Source organism: Manis pentadactyla, chromosome 7, assembly GCF_030020395.1.
Source record: "Manis pentadactyla isolate mManPen7 chromosome 7, mManPen7.hap1, whole genome shotgun sequence".
Lineage (NCBI taxonomy): Eukaryota > Metazoa > Chordata > Mammalia > Pholidota > Manidae > Manis > Manis pentadactyla.
Window position 1 is genome coordinate 54,335,542 of NC_080025.1, and position 24,896 is coordinate 54,360,437.

General features: G+C 40.0%; 1 protein-coding gene across 2 annotated transcripts in view; it reads left to right on the plus strand.

Annotated features, from left to right (window-relative positions):
• AMPH (amphiphysin) overlaps nt 1–24,896 on the plus strand; it is a 228,175-nt gene that overhangs the window by 181,027 nt on the left and 22,252 nt on the right. The window contains exons 12-17 of one of the 2 annotated variants that reach the window (XM_036918931.2): nt 5,164–5,280; nt 8,618–8,641; nt 10,617–10,640; nt 13,365–13,397; nt 17,443–17,499; nt 21,885–22,010. In XM_036918931.2, coding sequence (XP_036774826.2) covers nt 5,164–5,280; nt 8,618–8,641; nt 10,617–10,640; nt 13,365–13,397; nt 17,443–17,499; nt 21,885–22,010 — 381 coding nt within the window. The remainder of the gene's footprint in view (nt 1–5,163; nt 5,281–8,617; nt 8,642–10,616; nt 10,641–13,364; nt 13,398–17,442; nt 17,500–21,884; nt 22,011–24,896) is intronic. The other variant, XM_036918932.2, reaches the window with a different exon arrangement.

Consider the following 24,896-nt stretch of genomic DNA (forward strand, 5'->3'; position numbering starts at 1 on the left):
CCTCCTCTTCAATTTTCCTGGAGATATTGTATAGGATTGGTGTTTCTTCTTCCTTAAATGTTTGGCAGAATTCACCAGAGAAGCCATCTGGGATTGCAGGATTGTTTTTTTGTTTGTTTGTTTTTCTACACAAATGTTTTAAACTACAAATTCAATTCCTTTAATAGATATAGAGCAATTCAGGTTATCTACTTCTTCTTGAGGGAGCATTGGCAGCTTATATTTCTCAAGATATTTGTGTGTCTAATCTTATGAGTAAATATATTAGAATAAAGTGGTTAATAATATTTCCTTGTTCTTTCTAATATCTGTGGTGATGTCCTCTCTTTCATTCCTGATATTGGTAATCTGTGCCCTCTCTCTCTTTCATTTTTCGCTCTGATCAGTCCAACTAGAGGTTTATCAATTTTATTAATATTTTCAAGGAACCACCTTTTGGTTTGATTGATATTCATTCTCTCTTTCATTAATTTCTACTCTGATCTGTGTAATTTTCTCCATTTCTAATTAGGGTTTTATTTGCTCTGAGAATTTTTTTTCCTAGTGTGCCAGGTAGAAGCTGAGGTTATTGATCTGAGATCTTCTTCTTTTCTTATATAGCAATTCAGTGCTATAAAATTCCCCCCAAGTACTGCTTTCGCAGCATCTTACAAATTTTGGTGAATTGTTATTTTCATTCCATGAAAAGTATTTTCTAATTCCCACTTTTCTCTTTGACTCGTCAGGTTATTTAGAAGGTGTTATTTTTTGTCCAAATATTTGTGTATTTTCCAGAGATAATATTGTTACTGATTTCTAACTTAATCCCAGCATAGCCAGAGAAAATACTTCATACAACTTGAATGTTTTTAAATTTATTGAGACCTATTTCATGTCCCAGAATGTTGTGTATCATGTCCCATGTGTATTTGAGAAGAATATGTATTCTGCCATTGTGCACAGTGTTTTAGAAGTGTAAACCAGGCCAAATTGGGTGATAGTGTTTCTGTGTCTTCTATAACCTTGCCAATTTTCTCTCTACTTGTTTTTTCAATTATTGAAAGAGAACTATTAAAATCTCTAGAAAATTGCATGGTTTTCCATTTCCTTTTGCAGTTTTCTTGGTTCTTGCTTCCTGTGTTTTGAAGCTATATAACTGAATGCATGAATGTTTAGGAATTGACTCCTTTGTATTTCAGGAAATTACCTTCTCCCTGATAACGTTCCTCCATTTGAACTCTGCTTTGTTTAGTGTTAATATAACTATTCCTGCTGTCTTTTGGTTAGGTTGGCACAGTATATATTTTTCCATCCTCTTCACTTTCAACCTATTTGAGTCTCTGTATTTCAAATTAGTTTCATGTAGTCAGTATCTAGTTGGGTCTTGCTTTTTAAGTCTCATCTGACAGTCTCTGCCTTTCAGTATATTATTTAGACCATTTTCATTTAAGGTTATTATTCATATGGTGCAGCTTAAATCTAGCACCTTGGTATTTGTTTTCTATTGTACCATCTGTTTTAACCTTTCTACCACTTCTTTCTGCCTTCTTTTGGATTAATTGATCACTTTTCTTTTTCTTTTTTCTATCTTCTGTTTAGTATCTATAACTTATTTTGTTATTTTAATAGTTGCTAGTTGCTTAGGACTTTAAGGTTATATTTTAAATGATCACAGTCTGCCTTCGAATGGTAGTATACCATTTCATGTATAGTATAAGAACTTCATAATAGTTACTTATATTTTTTCCTTTCTGCTTTTTGTGCTGTTTTGGTCATAAATTTTATTTTTTAATGCAAAGTAACTGTTATTATTTTTGTTTAAGCAATCAATTATCTTTAAAGGAGATTTAAATAATAACTAAAGCCATATATACTTACTTACTTAGTTAACATTGTGGTGCTTTGTGTAGATCCATATTTCCATCTGGTATCATTTCTTCTGCCTGAAAAATGTCCTTTCACATTAGTGGTAGTGCAGATTGGATGGTGGTGCATTCTTTCTGCTTTTGTATGTCTGAAAAATCTTCAGCTCACTTTTGTCTTTAAAAGTGTTTTCAAGGGGCATAAAATTCTAGGTTGGCAGTTTCTTGCTCTCAGAACTTCAAAGATAATTGCTCCACCATCTTTTCGCCCAAGTTATTTCTGGTGATAAATCTGCTATTATTCTTATATTGTTCCTCTGTAAGTGACATGTCTCTTTTCTCCAGCCACTTTTAAGTATTTCTCTTTAACACTGGTTTTGAGAAATTTAGTTACAGTGGACCAGGTGTGCTCCATGTGACTTCTGTCCTTTTTGGCCACTGGCCTGTGCTTTCCATGGTGAATGACAGGAATAAAAAAAAGACCAAGTTCACCATGCAAGCACCTTTCAGTCCTTTGTTTGCATTGCACTTACTAACATCCACCGGCCAAGGCATGACACATGGGCAGCCCCAGGTCAAGAGATGAGGGAGTAAACCCCATCTGTCTTGAGTCTGTGGCAAGGCTAAGCATAAAGATTATGCTCAAATTGTACACCTGTACTGGAAGATGTCCAGTAACTTAGTTATATATTGTAGATGTCCCTAGCAGAATACACTTTATGGAACATATCACAGAAGATTATCATAATTACTAATTTTTGCCACTAGATATTTTCCCCCACTGTAGTTTCCACAGTTTGTCTCATTCTAGGTCACCTCTTCCAGACTTTTGATGGTGAAATAGTATTTAAGATCAAGTTCCCAAAAGCTTGAGAAGGTTGGGACCACATCAGATCCACTCTAATGGTGATGCAGGTGTAAAGAATGAGAAAAGATTAGTTATTTTTTTGTGATGTTAAGGGAAATTACATGTCACTGTGTTTCAACATGTCATGACAGAGCAGTAAGTACTTCTGTGCCCTTTCATAAAGGAATATTACATACACAGGCAACCCCTTCTTGTTCACTTTGTAGCTCTTTCAAATTACTCTTTGATATGAATGCTTTAAGGGCTAATCCTCAAGATTACTGGAGCAAAACTGAATAGACTGAGCCTGAAGAAGCTAACTACATATTTTAAAGACAGCCAACTGGTATTATGGTTATTTGATGACAGTAATTTTATACAGATACATATCTATGAAGAGTAATTAATAACAACATAGCTTCCACTTTCAAGTATCTCCTGTAGCTTATATACAGTGCATTTATTGTCTTTCTTACTCATGGTAATCTTACTACCTATTATTACTCTCATTACTCTCCATGAGAAATAGAGGCTCAGAAAAGCCAAATTAATTGCCCACACAGAGAGACAGGTGGCAAGTGGCAAAACTGGGGTGTAAAGCCAGCTACACCTCACAGTCTCAGCACAGCTCATTACTCTATGCCTCTTTTGATCCTTGATCTGTAAGTTCCCATCCAAGCTTCCTTAAGGGGATCCATTAGGCTCATAAATGACTAATGGGCATATTTGTGTGGGCTAGATTTTTAAGGGGAATCTGCATAATTCTTCTGCAGGACCTTGGAGCTCCTGTTTGAGAATATGAGGCCAGATCTCAGGGGCAGCCTGGAATAGTAGTGGAGTCAGAGGGACTTGGCTGTGCATTCCTGCCTCAGCACCACAGCCGAGAGACCCAGGTAGGCAGATGACCAGTCAGCCCATTGTCCTCATCCATGAACGAGGAAATGCTGCCATCTGCCCCATGATTGTTTTAAGGTTTAGACAGTGCAGGTAAAACACAGTTAGAGAAATATAGTAAAATAATTTTTGAAGGAAATAATAATGTTGTTATCAACAGACTGCTGCAAAGTGCATTAATGTGTGTTAATGCTCTTACAGATAAAGTTCCTAGAACAGTGCCTAGCACATTCCAGATGCAATATAAGTGTTTACAAAATGTTAAAAATTTACTCTGTACCAGTATAAATTTGGTGAAAAATCTCATGCAGATTTTGAATAGGGGCCAAAAGGAATCAGTTGACAGTTTGTGATTGTAATCGCTAAAAAAAGAAGAGTCTCATAAGATCATCATCCTTGTGAAATTTAACAAGTATATATGAGTAATTGGAGTAATTGTGTTGCAAAATAGATAACTCAAGACCAGTAGCATGATGCATAAGCAGAATTCCTTTTATAGGGAATCCACACATATACTAAAAAAAGCAGTATCTGTTATGCTCCCAAGCTTTTCATACATTTGCAAAGCTTTAAATTGTATGTCTATGATCAATGTTAATGAAAATAACTCTTGTTCTTTAAAATTTTTTGCTAAACATCTCTACTGTTATATAATACTTCATCCATTGTTGTGACCTTTCAAGTTTTCAACAACAGATGGTCAAAATTGAAGCTTATGTCAAATATCAAAAGCATGTAACTCAAATTGTGTGAAAACCAGCCCCAGTTCTGTTCATGTGGTATAATTTATGGGGACTTTATTTCTGCTGTGTATCTTACTGTGTGACTCGAGCCATAGCTGGGCTAACTTCAGGCCCAATAAATCAACAAGTGTTAATATTCAGCACTAAAAAGATTTCGCCGTTATCATAACAGGACTTTCATTCTGTATCCTGCTTGGCTTTCATTCTTTCTAATCCAAGAATGATACTGGAGTGGAAGCCCATTTCGCAGTGTATGTTGGGGGTCTTGGTTTTCTCTCCCTCCCTTGCACCCTCCCTCATGCACACACCTGAGACAGTGTTATGGGGAGGAAGGGACCGCGTGGTAACTAAAGCACGGGAGAGGATGCCTCCGAGGGCCGGGGCAGATGCCATGTGGTCCCCCTAGACAACAATCCCTTCCTTTGTAACATTTGGCTTCACAGGGGACCTCACAGCACTGGGTTACTGTCACGGGTCTAAGCCTTGGCCTGTTTTACCCATCTGGTCATCTGTAATGCATGATCTGAGGTTCCTGAACTAGCAGGGAAGGCAATTCCTTGGGTCTTGGTGGCTTCAGGGTACATCTCAGGCATTCTCTTTGTTGGCTGGACATGGAGCTGGACAGAGGACAGGAGCTGAAGCCTGGGCCGTGTTCCTGGGCATCTTTGTCTGGGCTTGGCCAGAGTCGGTTCTTTCCCCTCTTGGTGCGCTTAGCTAGTGGCTCTGGGGGCACGTGGAGGAGCCATTGAAAGGTCAACTATCAAAGCATGCTGTGGGGCTACCGATGATATCAGAGGGTTATCCATGGTGTATGTCAAGTTTTGTTTCATTTTAACAGAATGAAATCCCTGAGGTGAAGAAAGAGGAGACTTTGCTGGACCTGGACTTTGACCCTTTCAGGCCCGAGGTAGCATCCGCGGCTTCTGCGGGAGTGACCCATTCACCCATGTCCCAGGTATCAAGTGATCTTTCAGCTGTTTGGGGATGATATTTCATAAACTTTAACAAGCTCAGTAAGACAACAGATGTATTTCAGGGACCCTGCTTCCTTTCAAATGACTATGTACATTTTTTTTTTGGTTGACAGACATTTCCTAATGGGAAGGAAGGGTGGAAAGAGGGCCTTATCAGTATTAATCATTCTAAACCTCCCACTACCATTAGCTTTCCCTATTCTTAGAGCTGGGTTGCCCATACATTCCCATCTACCCAGGAATTACTCTCTTAGAGTAATTTTTAGTGGTACCCCTCTGCACTCAGAAGTGTCTTGGTTTGGATATTTAATGGCTTCACTAAATAAAGCACTTTCTTTTGGCTTTGGGTTTAATCTTCTTACTGATTTCTCTGCTTTCCTTCTTCACACTTTTTCAAGCTAAGGCATGTTTGCAATAACCATGAGAATATGCCCCAGCAGAAAGGTTTTCCAGTTTTGAGAGCTCTGAACTTGGTGGTGATGTCCCCCTCTGTTGCCGAAACCTCCCTGTATGATCTTGATTATGGCTTGATGAAGAGCAGGCCTTGCTGAACTGGGCTTATCCTTGCTCATCACTTCCTCACTCAAAATGTTTTACCCATTTCAGTAGGTGTTTTGATAACATTCTTTATCAGAGGGACACTGGTGGTGGGTGCTTTGATCACCTGTGGAAGAGTCCTCCAGCATGTAGTTACTTGGCAATTGTCTATGCTCGTGGAAAAAAGTTAACTCAAAATGCGGATTTAAAAAAATGGTTTATGTCAGTATTTTTGATGTGGTTGGGGGCCTCATATTTGACTCTGAGCAAATCCAAAGATGCTAGAATATACTTCAAATTAACAAATGAAGGTATATTGTAAAACCCAAGGTAGGAATTGAGATCCAGCTCAATTTTCTGGTCTTGAAGCCTTCTTGGTACCTTCCAAGAAAGCACTAGAGAGCAGACAGTTCAATGTGAACATCAGTAAATAAAGCTTCTCTTTAATCCATGCTTGGTTTCAGAATGTGATGGGCTCTCTAAAACACTCTCACTTGTAATATAGGACCAGCAAAAATATGAGATGTCAATAAAGCAGAAAATTAAATAGATCAGACTCTAGCCTTTGGTACTTTAGAGAAAATGGGTCTGTCAGATGAATGTTTCAGAAAGTTCTATTAACCCCCTTTTAGGAGATTCACGATGTACATTAGAGCATCAAAGGCCCCGAGAAGTCCTACAATTCAAAGAGAAACTGTTTAGATTTGCTTAGCTTAGAATTTCCCAAATTTGTCCACATGAATTTATTTTAATGAACATTCTAGCATTCTTTGGAATGGTCTCTAAAACATGCTTTGGGAAATACTAACATGGTAATTACCAGCAGGTTTGAGAGTTCTGCCTTGGTGGCCAAGATAAACAGAAAATGAATGTACATATTATTCAGTATACTTCCTTCTCAGAGCCTTCTCATTATGTCGACAGACCGCAGAGTTCAGGGGACTTCATGGGACTCTGCCTTACTCTTCAAGACTCATAACTTTTGGGGCAGAAGGAAAGTCTCCCCAGTAGCTGCTGTTGTGATCAGTGGATAAGGTTCCTGCAAAGTTGGGTCAGGAGAGAGACCTCTTTTATATCAACTCATGATCAAATTAATCCATAAATCATGGAAGTTGGTGTGGGTTTAGGACTAAGGAATTCTTTCAGAATTAAAAAAAAAAATGACCCTGGTTAAATCTTCAAAATTTGGGTTCTGAAGAAGATGCATCATCACAGTTGCAGCAAGTTGTGTGTGCCCCAGTGTTTGTCCCTCAGTCCAGGTCACAAAGCTCTGGGCTTCCTGGGCACCCTAATTGAGTCACTCCCCTGCAGAGTCACCCTGCTATCCAACTCTAATCACATCTCCTCTTCTGCTATGAAGGCTGAGGCTGAGAAAAACAAAAGCGACAGGTTCTTCTGGCCTTCTTTCCCCTTCACTCAAAGGATCCCCCCCTGCCATCGCCTGATCCTGTGTTCTAGATCAACATTCTTGCTGTAGCAAAGCATTTCACCTTATGATCTCTTCAGTGTCCACATGAGTAGCACATCCTTTTGCGACCCTGAGGAGTGATAAACACGACATTTCCATTGTTGCCTTCCTTTGGAGAAAATGCCCACACTGTCTGCATTATGCAAGGATGCGGAGACACTTTTAGGAGCTGTGATTCTTAAAGGGCTGGGAAGCAAGGAAACATGAACCATCTGGGTAATCAGAAAAAGCTTAGCAGATGCAGGAGGAGTCCATGTGCAAATAACTGGGCTTTCCACAGGGCTTCTTCTGTTCATCACTCAGCAGTTAGGTGCTAAACCAGAGACCAGCCAGGCTGCACAGAGATGCAGGCCAGCTAGGCCCAGACCAGGGAGGTGGGTGGGTTGGGTTAGCGAGGCCCACATTCTGTACATGGAATCCAACTGAGTCATCTGTAATCCTGTCTGCAAACTGTCGTATACTTAAGTAGTGCCAGGCTCTCTAATTTGCTGCTGACATTTAGTGATTCAAAACAAGCACATATACATGCGTTTTGGTCACAAAGACAGGCAGAAAAGGTTGTGGCTTTAGCAGAAATTCTCAATCACAAAGGAAATAAGAGAGGTCTCCCCCACTTTCTCCACATAGTGGAAGTCATTTGAATCATCTGGATTTATTTCCCAGGATCAATAAGCTTTAAAATGTGAATGCTGGTAGTAAGTTTAACTCATCCCTATTCTTAAGGTATACCCTGCTAATTTGCATGATTACCTATTAATTGAGTTATGTGTTATCATCTAATTTGACATATTGAAGAACTACTTTTCTGGGGTTCATTTACCATCAGGCTGTTCACAAGGCATCCTCTTGAATTTGGTGGGGTCGGAGAGGAGATCGCATTAGCAGTGATCAAGGTCTGCTTTTCCTTGAAGATGCAATGAACTCTAAAATGTGGACATCCTTTTCTCTTCATTTTAACTGTGTGTGTGTATGCTAAAAAGTAAACCCATTCAGTTATAGTTATCTACTCATAAAGCAAAAAGCAGATTGATTGGCTATTTAGATTTAAATTAATAAAATTATATAAAATTTAAAATCTGATTCTTCTACACTAGCACATTTCAGTTACCCACTAGCTTCATGTGACTAGTGGCTGCCATACTGGACGGCACAGATATTGAACACTGTTGTCACCAAAGAAAGTTCTGTGAAACAGTGCTATATCTAATATTTCAGAAATGTTTATGGTTTTATTTTAAGAATGCAGCTCAGTATTTTTTACGTGCTTGGGATTTGTATGCTAACTGTATTTTTGTTTATCTTTTTGCTTTCAGACATTGCCCTGGGACCTATGGACGGTAAGAGTACTAAGAACTCTGTATTTGTAACATATCTGGATCTCTAGAGACTTGGCAACCTTGTTATATTTTATTTAATCTGTGATGGAAAGAAGACCCAGACATTTTTAATGATAATGTAGTCCTCTGGGGCATCATCAGCTCCCTGATGGTTCCAGGTATAACCAACACCTGGGAACAGTGGTGAGAAAAAGTGTGTCAGTGTGTCAGACTCCTGGGTACACAACAATTTCATGTTGTGTCCCGTTAGGCTTTGTCCTGTGATATTGGTGGCTACAGGAAGTGTCGCAATGAAGGACATCCACGCTTGTTATTGCTTTTAAATAGAATGTAAGAAAAGTATGGATGCAAAGTTGCATTGCATAGGCTTCTCTGCACAAGGAACCGTTTTCTCATTACTGTCTGCAGTGACACTCAGTCAATAAGAATTTGAGCTTTAGAAGCAGACAGTCTGAATTTGAGTCCAGACTCTACTTCTTATATAACAACATGACTTGAGTAATCTATAAAACTCTCTCAGGCTCAGGTTTTCTCATCTATAAAATAAGAGTAATGACATTTACCTCAGAGGGTTGTGGGAGGATGGAGTAGATAGTGTTTGAATAGTTAGCCCAATATCTCATATGTATCAGTAAAAGGTAGCTATTAGTACTAATGTTATGTATTCAACTAATCCGAATTCAAGGATCAGTACTTACAGAATTTAGAGTGGGAAAAAGGCACAGAGCTTTATGGTAATAGCATCTATGCTGTGAAATTAGGAGACTGAGCACACCGACGTGGAGCCTCACATCCCTGGGGGTAGGTCCCTTGTCTACCCTGTCTTAAAAAAGCCCTGCTTCGGTGGTCTTAAGAACTCAACTTGAGTTTCTTGTTTTCTTCCTTTTTAGTGAGAAGCACAGGGAAGTTTAGTAGACTGAGCTATTCCCGAGCCTAGTCTTCTGAAGTTATTTTGCCACTTTCTTCCCAGAAATATGCTGCCCTTTCCTTTCCACAGGACCAGGTTTATAGCCCTGCACTATGTAGCATCCTTGAAGCATTACAGAAAGCTCTCAAGAGAAGAGCTAGAAAATGTTGGTTGAAAACACCTTTTGAAGTGAGCTGGTTGTATTTGTACATTCCCAAAAAGGGATGCAGGCATTGATATTCAGGACATTTGAATTCTAGCCTCAACTATGTGTGAAGTTTCTTGGATAGTAAAAGGGAAATAAATGCTCGTGTTTTATTATTGCAATATATCATGTCTTTAGTTGGAGCTCTAATACATTTTCCTCCCATAACTAGGAAGGGTATGGTGAGGGGGACGGTATTATACAGAAGGAGCACTGACTGCTCCATAAGGCAGACCTGCCAGGAGTGGTGACAATAACAAGTTTGCAAAGCATAAACTCCCTGGACGCTGTTGCTCCATTTCTTGATCCCCTCGGCCTCCCAGTGTTGTTTCTTTGTCTGCCGTTAAAGCTTCTAGTTGTGGGGAGAACATGAGGAGAATCATCCAGGCAATCAGAGAGGTTAGTATCAGATCTCCCTCCCCCAGCGTCCACCTCCAAGGCATCAGCTGTGCAGGATGGGTTTGGGGAAGATGTTATTCTGATACTCTGTCAGAGCAATGATACTGTGTAATGTTACGGCTACTAGTACGAGCCTATTCTGGTGTCCACAGGCTCACTTACTCATTTGAAGCTTTGCATTTCAGGCTCTGCTAAAGCAGATGTCATGCAACAGCATAAAGCTCTTTGTTGGTACTAGAAAGTGAAAGAGGCTGTCTTCATGCTTCAACTGTGTAGTCTTATTCAATATTGGAAAAAACTCATTGCTCTTATAAAACCAGTTGTAAAATTTAGTCTCAAACACTAAAAAGTTATAGATTTCAGGAGAATGTTGACTCTGGAAGGCATGGAATTTTGATGTGCTAGGGAATTTTTTCTCACCTTATGATTATGATTATGATTTTTTTTTTTTTTTACTCATACAGACAAGCACTGATGTGGTACAACCGGTAGGTAAATATCCAGGAAATTCTGGATTTTTTGTATTTAATATGCATTATAAACATGTATGTTCTCTAGAATGAGCTTCCTTTTTTTCATAGCATTGCTTGTCATAGATTTAACCTCAAGCCATTTAATTTAAGTACTCTTTAGTTTTAACTGGTGCTACCTTACTGAAGAGCTTTGTGTTTCTCATCAAATCTTACCATATCTATTTCATCTTATGTTTTTTTTTTCTTTGCTATTCTGCATACTCTAAAGACTGAGTCTTCAAAAAGTCTTTCCCTGTGTAACCTGACCATGGAGGAAACTCCAGACAGTGGGTTGGCCGAAGACATTCAAAGTTCTCAAATTGACCTAGGTGCATTTATTTGGGGCCCTGATACTAGTACAGAGAGTGTCAGCCAGGAAGTTATCCAAGGTGGGTCTCAAGAAGACTCTTCATGTCCCTCTGAAGCAGAGCAAGACATGGGATTATCCACTGGCGTGCTTCCTTCTGCGGACTGGCACATTGTAGCCGAAGAGGGTGAGCATGTCCTGGGGCCAGCCCCTCCTTGTGGAGATGAAGAGCTGTCAGCAAAGCCTGTGCCTGAGGCTGAATGTGCCCTTGCTGCTTGTGTGGAGTTGGGGCAGCCTTTTGACTTGTCTGACTCAGAGATGCCAGCCATGGAAACTGGTGCCCTGGTCAAAGAAAGCCAAAAAGACGCTACAAATTCAGAAGAGAAAGAGAAACAGAAGATAGAAGATTCTGTATGGGCAGGTGTGGAGACATGTGAAAAGGTAGACACTGGAGCAATTGATAGCAAGGCACTAGAAGGTACAGAGAAATTTGAAGAGGAAGCATATGAAAGCAGAGGGAACAGGGTAGTAGATCTTCTTAAGACAATAGGAAAGCAAGGCCAGGAGACCTTAAACATTAATAAAGAGGAGACAAGGGATGATCTAAGAGCTAGGAGTAAGAGAAGTGTAAAGACCAATGGAAAGTATCTTGATGAAACTGGCATATTGGAGAAAGACACAGGAAAAGTAGATATGGCAGATGGATTTGGTGACAGAGACCAAGGGCTAGATGAGGGGATTCAAGTAGTAATAACCAGCTGTGAAATTATGCAGGGCTGTGGAACCAAACCTGCCAATCACACAGAAAGTTTGACTCTGTCTCTCCAGACTGCCTCTGTATCCAGTACTGAAGATGGCAGCCTGGAGGGATGGGGTTTAGCTAAAGAAGATGTAAAGAAAAACTTAATAGACCCTCCTAATCATGGTAGATTGCATCGTGCAGCACAGGGCTGTGCAGATACTGAAGGGATTCAGTGTGAGGCTGTGTTACCTGCTCCTAGAGTTGGCAGAGATGAAAGTCAGGCTTTTGTTTTATCAATAAAACATAAAGTAGCACCTCAGTCTAGGGCAGATCTTAATTATCCTTTGGAAACAAATGCCAGCAGAAGAGATTGCTGTTTGTGTAAGGCAGAAGATGCATTGATAGAGGGCTCTGGAAGTACAGTGACTGAGAACATCATTGACTTGCCAAGAATTGTAGAAACAGACTCTTGGGGAACCAATCCAGGTCAAATCTGGCAGCCTAGGTTGGATTCAGCAGTGAATAATATGGATACATTGGAGTTCTCTGGTGTACCAGATGGCCAAGCAATTGGATTTACCAATTGGTTTGATTCTATTAACCACTGGCCTATCAGAGATGTGGGAGGCTTCTATAATTGTGGAGAACATTTAGATATAGTTGAAGGCAAGAAAGGTCTGGAGGTAGACTCATTAGCAGAGGCTTGTGAGGAGCAAACCATTGCTGACTGTTGGAAACAAAATGAAGAGGTAGCTAGACCTTTGGTTCTGGGAACCAGAAGTTCTGCTAGTCCCCAAGACAATGACATCAACAGCTCAGATTTGTCTGAAGATGAAATTGCTAACCAGAGATATGGATGGTTGTACCAAGAAATAGAGCCTGATAAAGAAGAGGTACTTACCCCAGTATGTAGTATAGACTAGCCAAAGACTTCTGTAGGTTCTGTTTTTCCTAATGTTTCCCACCTACTCCATTATCGTCACTGTCTTCTCTGAGGCTTGCCTCATCTCCTTGACAGATTGTCATGTACCTCTTGACGTATGTGCAAACCAAACACAAATAGGTTGACAAAAAACAGAAAGATTATATAGGGAACTAATGAGAATCTATTTTACTATTCTGTTTACCATGTTTATTCTCTTTGCATTTATTTTTGTTGCTCAAGCACTAAAACTATGTGCAATAGACTCATTTACTGCTCTCAAAGTGGTTCCACCCCAATAAGAACACAAGAAATGTTTCTCCCAGTCCCCTTGAAACTAAACTGTCATAATAGGTGCTCATCAAAATGATGTATTACAGAGATACTAGAAATACTTCTAAATTCTGTCAATGGCCTGAGAAAAAGCTAGTCAACCCCTTGTGGCTTTTCTCTGGAATCATCCGTACTGAGAAACCCAGTACTGAGAAAACGGGCTTTGTTTAGCACTGAACCACACACCAGCAATGGTTGTGAAAGTAAACTTTCTTTTTTGTCAGCCTATTAAAATAATATAGTATGGCCTCTTTCTTTTCCTAAACATGCATGGCATCCTTTTGATTATTTTTAAATTTGTGGTGATTTTTTTTCCAATTTGTCTAATAGACATTTACTGATCCTACACAAGTGATAAAAGAAAAGTAACATACTTTGATTTCCATTTCTGTTTAGGCTTCTGGGGGCTCATTTAATGGATTCACCCAGGTAAGAAATTTATTTGCTGACACGATCTATCTGTTGAGAATCTGTTTAAAATATAGACCTCTGTGTCACTGAAATAGCATAGTGTTTAAGCATGTCAGCATGAAACGTGACCCCGGTACTTACAAATCCCATCATGGAAACAGTAATAGAAGCAACACTGTAGGTTTGTTATGAAGTTTAAATGATACGTGAGTGCAGAGCACATCACACAGCAGCCTAGCACATACTAAGGGCTCCATGACTGTAATCAGCTATCAATATCATTAGCTATACCAAGGAATTCTGTTAATTCCTCTCCTAGAAATTAGAAGTTGTCCTGATAGGAGAGATCACTAGATTCAGCTGTTGGAAAGAGGAGCTAGAACCATTTTGAATTAATGAGATGGGTCTTTAAAAAATAGAAGAGATTTTTAGGAGTCTCTTTATAAAGATTCATATAAAAGCCATACTACACAGAACCTGATACCTACTCAGTGGTTCTTTAGAAAGGAACCGTTTGAAATCAGAAACCACAGACTGGCTCTGTCCAATATGCAGTATTTCCCTTGGGAGTTTATGGAAGAGAAGCCACAAAAGGGACTGTCCATGCTCTGATATGTCCCAACAGATGGACAGTCGTAAACCATGTACAAGGCAGGCCACATGGCTATCCAGCTTGTGAAATAAGTTCTGAAAAGTTCTTCAAGAGAGACTGCACACAGATGCTTATCTGTGATGAATGCCTTGTCTCAGAAAATCAAACATGAACAGTGTCAAATTTTAATATTTAGAACTACTCCATTTAAAATTTTGATTATCTTCCCCCATGTTACCTATAAAAAGATAAATCCCACACATGCCCACACCCACATACAGAGACATACAAACCCAGTGGGGGCCAATAATACATCCCTTCCATCTGCATAAAGCTCTTTTGAAAAGTTAGGTAATAAGAATTATTATTCATTTCTCATTTTTTAGAAGTTTGTGTTCTTATCAATTATAAATACACATAATTGAAACAGTAACAAAATGTTGTAAGAGTTTTTATTTAAGAAGTTCAGACCATCCCACACCCCCTCCGTTTCCTGTTTCTCATCAGCAAATACTTTCACTCCTTTTAACAGATTCTTTGATTTCACCCCCATGTGTGTGCATGACTTCTTACCACACTGCCTCTGGATTTCTAAACATTATCTGTTGACTCATCTCTCTGTAAGGTGAGGACTTAGAGCGCTTTCAAACTCCTATGCTCACAGCGCAGCCCTGTCTTCTGCTTCCAGCCTTTCCTCTGGTAGAGTTCCACCACAGCCATCCAGCCAGTCTGTGACAGGACTGTAAGGATGATGTGAATGCTATCAGAGTCCAAGTCAGGGAGTTTACATTAACTCCTATGCCAAGTCAGGGAGTCTGCATTAACTTTCATGCCAAGTTTTTCTTCTCCTTTGAAGAAATAATTGTAGGATCTTGTGTGTTTGCTGGTTGATAGGTTTGCTTAGTTTTTTAGGAACTAATCACTAATTCAGCCCCATACTGTGTAGTTATACAAATCTCCCCTCATTCTGTTAGAAAATAGTAAATATTCCATCAGTTTCATCTTCTTGAGGAACCTGCCTGACTGCCCTGGTGGACTGGCCGGTCTGACAGGTGCTCCGTGACGATGGCTTTCAGTGGTTTCCACAGGCTCTCCGGTGTCTACCCTGTCTCTCTCCTCTCTCATGTCAGTCCACTCTTTTCTGGACACAGATCTTCCTTTTATGGAGTTTAATCCCACACATTAAAACACATCCTCATGCACAAATTAAAGCCCCATGTATCAGTAACTTCCTAGGAAAAGTGTATTTAACAAGTATCTCTTGGTGACCTTATGCATCTGAAAATGTCTTTATCTGGGGACATAATGGATACAGTGAAAACTGCTAAATATTTTTTCTTTGAAGCCTTTACTTCACTCACTTCTACCTCCTAGTGCTGTCACTGAGAAACTATCATTTTTGATTCATGGTATTTTGAATGAAACCTCTCTCTCCCTCTCTGCTTCCTTATATACCCCTTTTTCTCTCTTTCTCTCTGGAAGTTTGTAGAAGCTTCTTTTTACCCTTGTGTTTCTGAACTTTGACAACACTGTCCTATGGCCTGAGGTTATTTTCATACATTGGGCTAAGCCTTTTTAATCTAAAAATTGATGTCTCAGTTTGATGGAACTTTTTTTCTGTTCACTGATGGGTTCTCTTTCATTTTCTTTGTTCTCTCATTTCGTAACGCCACTCTTTTTCACATGTTGGCTTCCTAAGTCAGTCTCCTAATTATATTTTTTCTTAGTTTTTTCCTTTCTTCTGTTGTCTTTTTCTGCTTTCCAACTCTTATAACAGACTTTTCACATCTGTACTGTACTTTTAATTTCCAAGAGCTGTTTTGTTCACTGAATATTTGTTTTTAATAGTATCTCTTCTTACAGATCATGAACATAGTATCTCCCATTACATATCCAAAAGTATTAATAATGATTGTTTTTGAAGGTTTTTGTCCCCCTGGCAAAGTCTTTGTTTCTGTCGCTTGCTTTTTTTTTTTTTTTTTTTAACTGTTTGGTTTCTCTCTTTAATATTTGAGAACTTTCCTACCTGTCAGGTGAACTGGGGTGTCTTCTCCTATTGTAGAGTGAGACCCCAAAAAGTAAGAGGCAACTCATGCCGACAGATAGAGCTCATTGAGTCTGGGAATTGTCTAAGCTTTTCTGGCTTCTCTTTCCTGTGAGAGGCCAGTAACACTGGATTCTTGAGGCATATTTTGTTTTTCCTTGAGCTGGTCATACTTCCCTGGGAAGACAGTGCTGGTCTCCTGTCTGGGGGTACAAGCCGGCCATGCAGTGTAATGGCAGGTCAGAGGGACCCATGTTTTCGATACTTTAATGTAAATGCTCACTTAATCCTGCTATTTTCCTAGTATGCCTGTGCATCCCCCAATCCAGAGACCATCTGTTTCAGCGTCTGTGGAAATAATCTCAAGTCTTGTGCAGTGGTTAGGGGATATTGCTTAGTTTTCAGACGCGGGTATCTTTCTAACAGACTTCCAGCCACCTCCCCTGTCCTCACACCACCCTAAGTTCCGTTTCCATTCTCCTCGTGTTTCTAAGTCTTAATCTATTGGGGGCTCTGAGTAATGAATTGGGTTGCTTTTGGTATTTCTTATATCACCTTAGGATAAGGATTGTTTTGGAACTACCAAGTAATTTATTGCTCATTCCTCTGCTTTTTAATTTCAAAATTTTGTTGCTATTATCTTTCTTCCCATTCTTTCTACACCTATGGATTTATGCCTTTAATAAATTTGCTTTATACAGTTCCCTTTATTGTGGTTTAGTCTGCTTTCTGGAGGTAGTATGGGTAATTGGCTCAATCCACCATCTTGAACAAAACATCACTGGTCTATCTGTTCTGTTAGGAGCCCCTCAGGCCAAATTCTGTAGGTACTTTTTTTTTCTTGAATTGTTCAGATTATCCCGGGAAGACTTTTCTGGTCTCTGTCCAGAGGATATAAGCCTGGCTCCCAGTATAATGAGAGATGAATATTCTCAAATATCACTATTTCCTTAAATTTCTTCCAACTTGATTTTTTTAGGTCAATGGACATATTTTATACAATTTTTAAGTTATGGCTTATGAGTAACCCATAGAAGTCATACTTAGCTGGTATAGTAAGATTGAATTTCCAGCATTTACAAAGTTTACATTTGTAGCTTAAAGCCACGAAATTCTAATTCAGTATAAATCTCCAGAAGAGAAGCTGTGCACCAAAGATGCCCCTGTAGACACTGCCCTTTATTTAAAGTCTCTTACCGCATCTCTGTATTATGCTGGCTCAGATTTATCTGGAGAATAACTACTGTTAAAAATTACTTTTGCGTATATTGCTCTTCTGATTTAAATAAAAAGAGATTTTATAAAACTTTGTAGTGCATTTGTTGTTACAATTGATGGGATGTAATTTAAATGATATCTTTGTTGCTGTTTAGCAAATTAACTGGAACTTTAATTTTTAACCTTCTTTTTTCTCCCTTTATTTTCAGCCCCAGGACACTTCACTATTCACAGTGCAGACAGACCAGAGTGTGATCTCTAACTTGGTAAGTTGATTTTGGAGTGTGCCTTGGGGAAGGTGGTGGTCACTGCTGCCTGTTCCAAGGTTGACCATTCCAGGTTATCTAGAGTTTGAGTATCTAGAATGTGGTTTCTGCAGCCCCCTGTCTTCTAGAAAATAGGAAGGGAAGCTTCTGAACATTCTCACTGTGACTTTGAATTTGGTTGCTTCTGTTTATAAAGGCAAAAACTAAATTCCCCAAACCATGGGCTTCAGTAACACAGTAAATCCACCTAGGGCTTGTCTGTTTCCACCTGGCTCTAATTAAGGTTATGAGATTGAAAGTGAACTTGCCTCAAGAATTCATGCTTCAAAATAGCCTGAATTTTCTTGAGCCTGAAGCTACTTCACTTCTCATCTCCTCTTTTCATTTTGTGAGTTGGGGAAAGAAGTAATGCATAGTAGAGGCGGGGTTCCTACTTTGCTTTCAAGTGAGATGAGCTAGGGAGTGAATAGGAAGCAGAGAGAGTTACTCTTGGTGTTCAAGGAGATTCTTGCAAGACCACTGTTGCACTTACCATGAGAAAGAAACCTTTCCATCATTGATGTGGTAGAAAAGTGGAATGAAGAGACCTTGAGGGATATTGCTGTGAGCTTGTCAGTATGATACACTATGCAGGATTTTGGCTCTTTCGGGGTTCATAAGGGTTATTTGTAGCTTAATGGTTTTCCCATGAGAATGGTGTATAATTATCCCAGCTCCTGGTCTTCACACTGGAAGCTTAGAATTGGATTTAAGTAGAATGAATTTTTCTTTTCAGATGATTTTACTTTTGAGGAAGGAATTCTGTTTTGAGAAGTCTGTCTTAAAGGTTTATTTGATATTTTTCAAGGGCAGGCATGTCTCTAGTACCTTGTCCATAGATTGTCGAACTTTTGCCTTGTGGATAATCAAGTGAAAGGCAGAGTCTTTTGTAGCCTGCAAATAAATATTTAAATGTTTAAAATATAAATTAGATTGGTGTTAATGATGGAGGCAGAGAGACTCGTGTTTCATGCTCATTGGTGATTTTCAGCCTGGGAGCTAGAGGATGAGATTTTTAATTATCAATTGTGAATGGGTTAAGAAAAATGGAGAAATGCTGGTATAAAAGGAAAAGCAATGGGTCATAATTAAACTCTTGCCTATTACTTTGGTGCACAAACCCAGGCATAGAATTCAGTAGTGTTTCAGTGTCTCTGAACACCCCCTGCCACCCGACTCTGGCTGCAGCCGGTTCTCGGAGCTGCCATTGTGGGCCCTTCCCGCTCTTGCTGGGTGTTCTCTGAAGCAGGCACCTTGCACCCTCTTTCCGTTGGGGAACTTAGTTTGGCCAAGTCCAGCATTGCAAATGTGGCTAACATTGGCTTTGCCCTGTGAGGAACTAGGAAATCACTATGAACCTCCGTCTCTCACTGAGTTGTGATTATAAAGGATCTTCCCCAGTGCGGGACCATTTCCCAACATTTGGCTTATAGACTGACCTGAGCTAGGTGGAGGCTGGTTGGTAGTCAGCCGCACATCTCCCCAGCCTACGTCTTGTGGCCCTGCAGTACATCCCCTGAACAAATCCCTGTTGAATCTGCAAACCTTGCTCAAGGCTCAGAATTGCCTCCATAGCCCTTTGCAGTTCTCACTAAATGAGTTCTACCAAGTTTACAGAAGCAGGACTATTAAGCAAACACCATATTGGGATGTGAGGAGACTCTTAACTCCACTGTCTCAACCCAACTCTTCTTCCTCTGCATTGACCAATGTTCCATCTTTACCCAGAGGACACTGAAAAATGTGTGCTGAGGCTATACTACTCATTTTTTTCTAAAGTAAGAATTCCATTTCTGAGTCTCAGAGTTAAAGCATTGTGGCATCCTGCTGCCACCAGTAAATGCAGAGTGTACCTCTCCTCTGAATGTGTAATGATCACTATTCCAGCAAATGACAGCGAATCCTTACCAGGGCTTCTAAATGGGTGTGGCATGGTATCAACCCATTTGCAGTGTCTGTCAAGGGAGGCATCTGCTAGAAAAAAAGTTGAAGCAGAGCACTGTCCTAACAGGACTATTTTTGATCTTTTCATGAGATGTTCTTTGCAACTTACCTTTGTTTTTCTTGCTATTTTGACAAAATATTTACAATTTTACATTGTCTTAGAAGAAATAGAGCTGACATGTACTTCCATATGTGAGCCACTGATTTTAGGTACAGTCAAGCTACGATGTTTCATCCTTAGTCATCACTGAGTGAGTTATATTTGTCATCCTAGAATGTGAGTTGTTAAGGTGCAGTGCTATATTATAATATAATAATGTGATATTATAGTCTAGGGAAAAATGTTGTGCCTGGTGGGAACATAACCAATCCTACCTCCTCTTCGTGCCATGCTCCTGTGCATTGTCTGATTTCAGCAGGCAAACACACTTCGGCTCACTTATGAAATCACCCTACTTATTCTTGCCTTATATAAAACTTCAAAATTTCTTCAGACTTCCAAAAACCCAGACTCTGATGCCAATATTTCTTCATTTTAAATTCTCTTTATATTGTTTTTTTTTTTTTCCTTTAATGGAGCATGATGTGTTTATTTGAGTGATGATTTGAAACATCTCTTGGCTCCTCATCTGGCTTCAGATCTCCTCCATCGCATAGACTCAGCTCACAGGGGTGGAGGTGGGGTGGGGTGCCATCTGCATATGAATTTGCCGGTGCTTTGCCAGACTACCCTTCCTGTCCATGTTGGGTAGGTCCTTTGATACCATCCTTTCATAGCAAATAATCTTGACTACCAAAATGGTGAGCTCGTACCCTGAGAGCTGATAGTAACTCTTTGCTGCTTTGAAAACTTGTTCCAGTACAGAGGTAATTCGTTTTGAACAATAAGAGTGAAATCTTTTCCCATAAAGAGCTCTTGAGACTTTATTCGAGTAAATTTTCTCTCATTCTTTCTTAAAATGTGTCAGATCACCCCTTAAATGTCATAGAAGCCCATAAAAATATCAAAGTGTCTTTCATCTCATTATATCCTTTAGAGAGAAGGGCATGTGATCATAGCATGTGTTGCAATGGAGGATTTGGTAGGTTAAAAGACAAATATTGTATACTTATCCAACACTAGGCTATCATTTGTCATTTTCTATAATCTCAGCATAACCTCTGCATTTCTTCCCATGGAACTTGTGTGCACCGGCCTCAGTGGACAAGCAGGAGAACTAAAGGTGGCTTTTGATTGAGTTATGGTAGAAGTATGACAGGAGTTACTGATTTATCCAATCAATGTATTTATTGGACATGCCTTACTCTTCTAGGAAAACACTTTTAAAATTTACAGTTTAAGTGTGCCGGTGGAAAATATCTTATGGTCATCCACTTAGTGAAGTAATCCTACTGAGCACCTAGGCCTACTTAAATTAATCTGTTTAAATTTAACCTACTTAAATCAAAAAAGAGGTTACTTTTTCAGTAGCCATGGTAATATGCATTGGCTATAGTGTTTTTAATGGTCTTTTAATGGCTTGGAGTGTTTTTAATTTATTTAATGTTGCTTATTTTAAAACTATGAATGTCTGGAGCTAAGAGATTCCAGAGGCTTGATTCAGCACATAATTGGAATCCAGAGGATGTCTATGTATAGAGGTGACAGAGGAATGAAAGACCTTACTCCTGTCCACTTTATTAGAAGAGTCTAACTGGTACCAAAGAGGGTACTGCCCTGTGATTCCTTAAAGAAATAATTTATTATATGAGGAAAAAAATGATTGCTAAGGATTTTGTTGGAGAGAGAGGTCGAACAGGGGTGAACAGGAGTGTGCAAGGTGGTGAGTACCTGTGATGTGGGGAGTGCTTGCCAGGTAGCTGGGTGTGCTCCTCTTAGCCGGGGCAGTGCCACAGTAGCTTCACAGTGACCTATGCATACAGCTTAATGCATTCTGATCCCTCAAGGTTTTGGTGTGGTACCTATCAACAGAGCTGGGAGGTCCCAGAACTGTGTGTCCTGTGCTCCTTCCAGCTGGCAAAGCTGGGAGCTTCTAGGACCTTCTATCTGCCAAAGAGCAGGAAGGACCACTCTGGGATCTCTTATAGATGTCATAAGAAATGAGTAATCAGAATGTTGCAAGTCACTGAAATGAGTGACCAAAACAGAAGTCTGCCCTAACTTCAAGGGAAATGACGGTGCTTGGGGATGGTAGAGAAGCTCACTTAGAGTCTGTTCCTAGACTTTTCAGTCCTGTAAAGGTCCATGAGGCCAGACGTGGACTTCCTTTCCAGCACAGACTTAATGAAATTAATTGCATGTAGGAGGATGAAGAGAATCTTAATTGTCCAATGTTCTGTGATGTTACCTTTTCACATGTTGACTCTTTTTCCTTTAACTCTCAAAAAACAAACAATCAAAGGCTGAATCTGAACAGGCTCCCCCAACAGAGCCGAAAGCAGAGGAGCCCCCTGCTGCCGTGGCCCCTGCCGTTGGGCTGGACACTGGACCAGACGCCGGGGCTGAGCAGCCAGTGGAGGGGGCTGTGGTGAGCACCACCTCCCTCCCACCCTCCATCTGCCTCCCCTGCCACAGCCGTGCTCATCTCCTGACCCCATTTCTCCCTTCTTATCCAGGCTTCCTCAGGCCGAATCACCTCCGTACCCACCAGGGCTCCCCACGGTCAAATAGCCTTTGGTCCTTGTGACGGTGAAACTCCATTTTCTTTTATTTTTTTAAAAAGGAAGATATCCAGACACCTGATCTTATTATTATGATCTAGAGAAGACTTTTCATTTGGCAGAGGCTTGGTTCTCAAAAAAGGGTGCCTTGACTCTTCCTGGTACCCTCACATTCATGGCCAGTGGGATGCAGAACTCGCGATCACCAGACTTGTTGATGCTTCGTGCTTCCCGAGGTGGCAGGACCTGTGCCTAAAGTGAGGGACCAACCTGCAGGGCATAAACAGCAGGATAATAATTGTGTTGGTTGTGTCCACATATTGATTTCTTATAATATTATAAGGTTAGTTAAGGCCCAGTGAGGGATTGAAATCACATATTAAAAATCCTATGTGTAGGACTCCTATGTGTATAACCATTTGCTTAAAATCAAGTCTGGTGCTGGCTTTTAGTAAGAGCAACCTTGAGGATGTAGTGTGTGCAAGAGTAGAGACCCATTTGTCCACCTGGAAACCTGTTCTTACCCTCCATGCAGCCACATCCACGCCACGTTGCAAGCTGGGATGAGCTCTGCAGGCGCCATGTTGCACTGGATAGTGTAATACTCACAAAAACATAGAATAATACCAAGGAAAATGTATTTCAAAATACCTGTGGAGAGTAAGAGAGTTTATTTATGAAATGCAGTTCAAATGTCTCCCAAGAATTTCAATCAGGGTACCATTTACTACAGTCTTCATAGAATCTGTACCCATCTTCCCACTCCCCAAAATAACATTGCCTACCTCGATTAGATGACTAGAGAAATAAAAGTTGTATTTCTTGCTGTTGTTGCCTTAGGTTATTTTACTGGAAAAAGGGTAGGTCATCTGTCAAATCTATAGTTTATTAATAGAATAGAAAAATAAATAATAGGGCATGATAGTGATGGGAATTATAAATTAAGAATAACTCAATAAAAATTATCATGTTTTCCACTTAAAGATACAGAGTTGGACCAAGTCCTATAGGGAAAACAAGAAACATGTGCCACTAGACTGAATCCCTCCTAGAGGAGCTGCTCGCACAGGCTGCCCACACCTGTGGGTGCTGGGGCTCCATGCCTCACTGTCCACCATCTTCCTTCCTGTCACTCACAGATTGACCGGTGATCTCAGCTCAGTACAGACGGGGCATTTTTGTCTGGTATCAGATTGTGATCTGTCCGCCCAACCTAGCCTTAAGATTATTTAAATAACAAAGGAAGGGAGAGATACAGTTGAATCTTTTGACTCCTGTTATAAATTAAGAAAAGAATTGATTTCAGAAAGACTATGAATAATGCCAGGGAGTTAGAAAGATCAGGTTCAGATATTGACTTAGAAATTGATTCAGTTCCGAAAAGTTCTCATTAAATTTCTATTCTGGATAGCAGCCCAGACTTCATTTCCACCAGTGCTTTTAAGTCACTCGATTCCATGTAAGGCCCACAGTCACACTGCCTATGGTTTCGAGCAGGGGCTTCCATGGTGTCAGTAGATTGGAGAGGGAAATAGACAAGCTAGCATGTTAAATTCAGCCTCTGCTGTTGATTCACCAGGATCCCCTCTCAGAGGGCCATGACTACATGCCTCTTGCACCCATTTTTTAACAAACTTACATAAATAGGTTTTTGTTTTTTCAGAATCCAAGGTGGTTCATTCATGATCCCAATGAACAATGTTAGCCACCGATTACCAAGTACCTACCGTGTTATACCTACTATGTATCTAAAGATTTAGGGAAGACTTATAATATTTTAACTCAAGGGTGATTTTTAAAATATTTAACAAACTGTAAGGCAAAAACATCAACCATTACTAAAACCAGCTTCCCTGGTGTTGGGTAAGGAGATATTTGGAAGAATTCTTCACTCTGAAAATACTTGTCTCCTAAAGCTTGTAAATGGACCTTAGAGAGTAAAAAAAAATGAGATTCCTTGTGAAACATCAGGCAATCTGGAGAGTGTTTTGAAGGCAGCAGGTGCCTGCGGAGACCCGGGGTGGTGTAGGAACAGCAGAAAGCCTGCCTGTGAGCCACACTCTCCCAGGAGAGAAAGTTCCAGCAGTTCCCTTCTCCATCCTCGTATGGACTGAAAAACAAGAGCAAGAGAGGGCAGCTTATAGCAGTGCAATTTGCCTAATGCCCATCACAAGTGATGACTACCTTCCATGTCCTTAAAATCGGCATGACTGGGTGAAGTCAGCTCTTCCCCATGTTGTCCCTTCTGCTAAAGAAAATAACATTGTACAGAATATGCTTTGTTCTCTAATACGAATGTATGGCTTCTTTGTCCTAGTCATAATAATCAAAGATAAATATTAGGCTTTTTGTTTTTTTAAAGAAAGGTCTCTCATGTTGCTAGATGTGTGATATTTAGTTGTGAAGACATAAAAATGCACCTTGTGTCTTGAGCATTAATTAACAGGCTGGCTGTGGCTGTCCTCAGTCAGGACTGGGTTGACATGACCTTTTGAGGCCATCCTTTCTGCTGCCAAAATGTCACCACACAGTTATTATTTTGAGTTTTGACAGAATGCATTTTGTAAGAGGTGAAGTTTGCAGTGGTTTTGTCATAAAAAAAAAGAAAAGAGGCAAACGTAATTTCAACAACAGGAAATTTTAGCGGTGGTTCACAAAGAAACCCGGGGCTTTCCAGAAAAGTTTAATTATTACACTATTGTTTGTTGTTTTATTCCCCTCATAGTTAATATTGTCTTTAGTTTTTCCATACA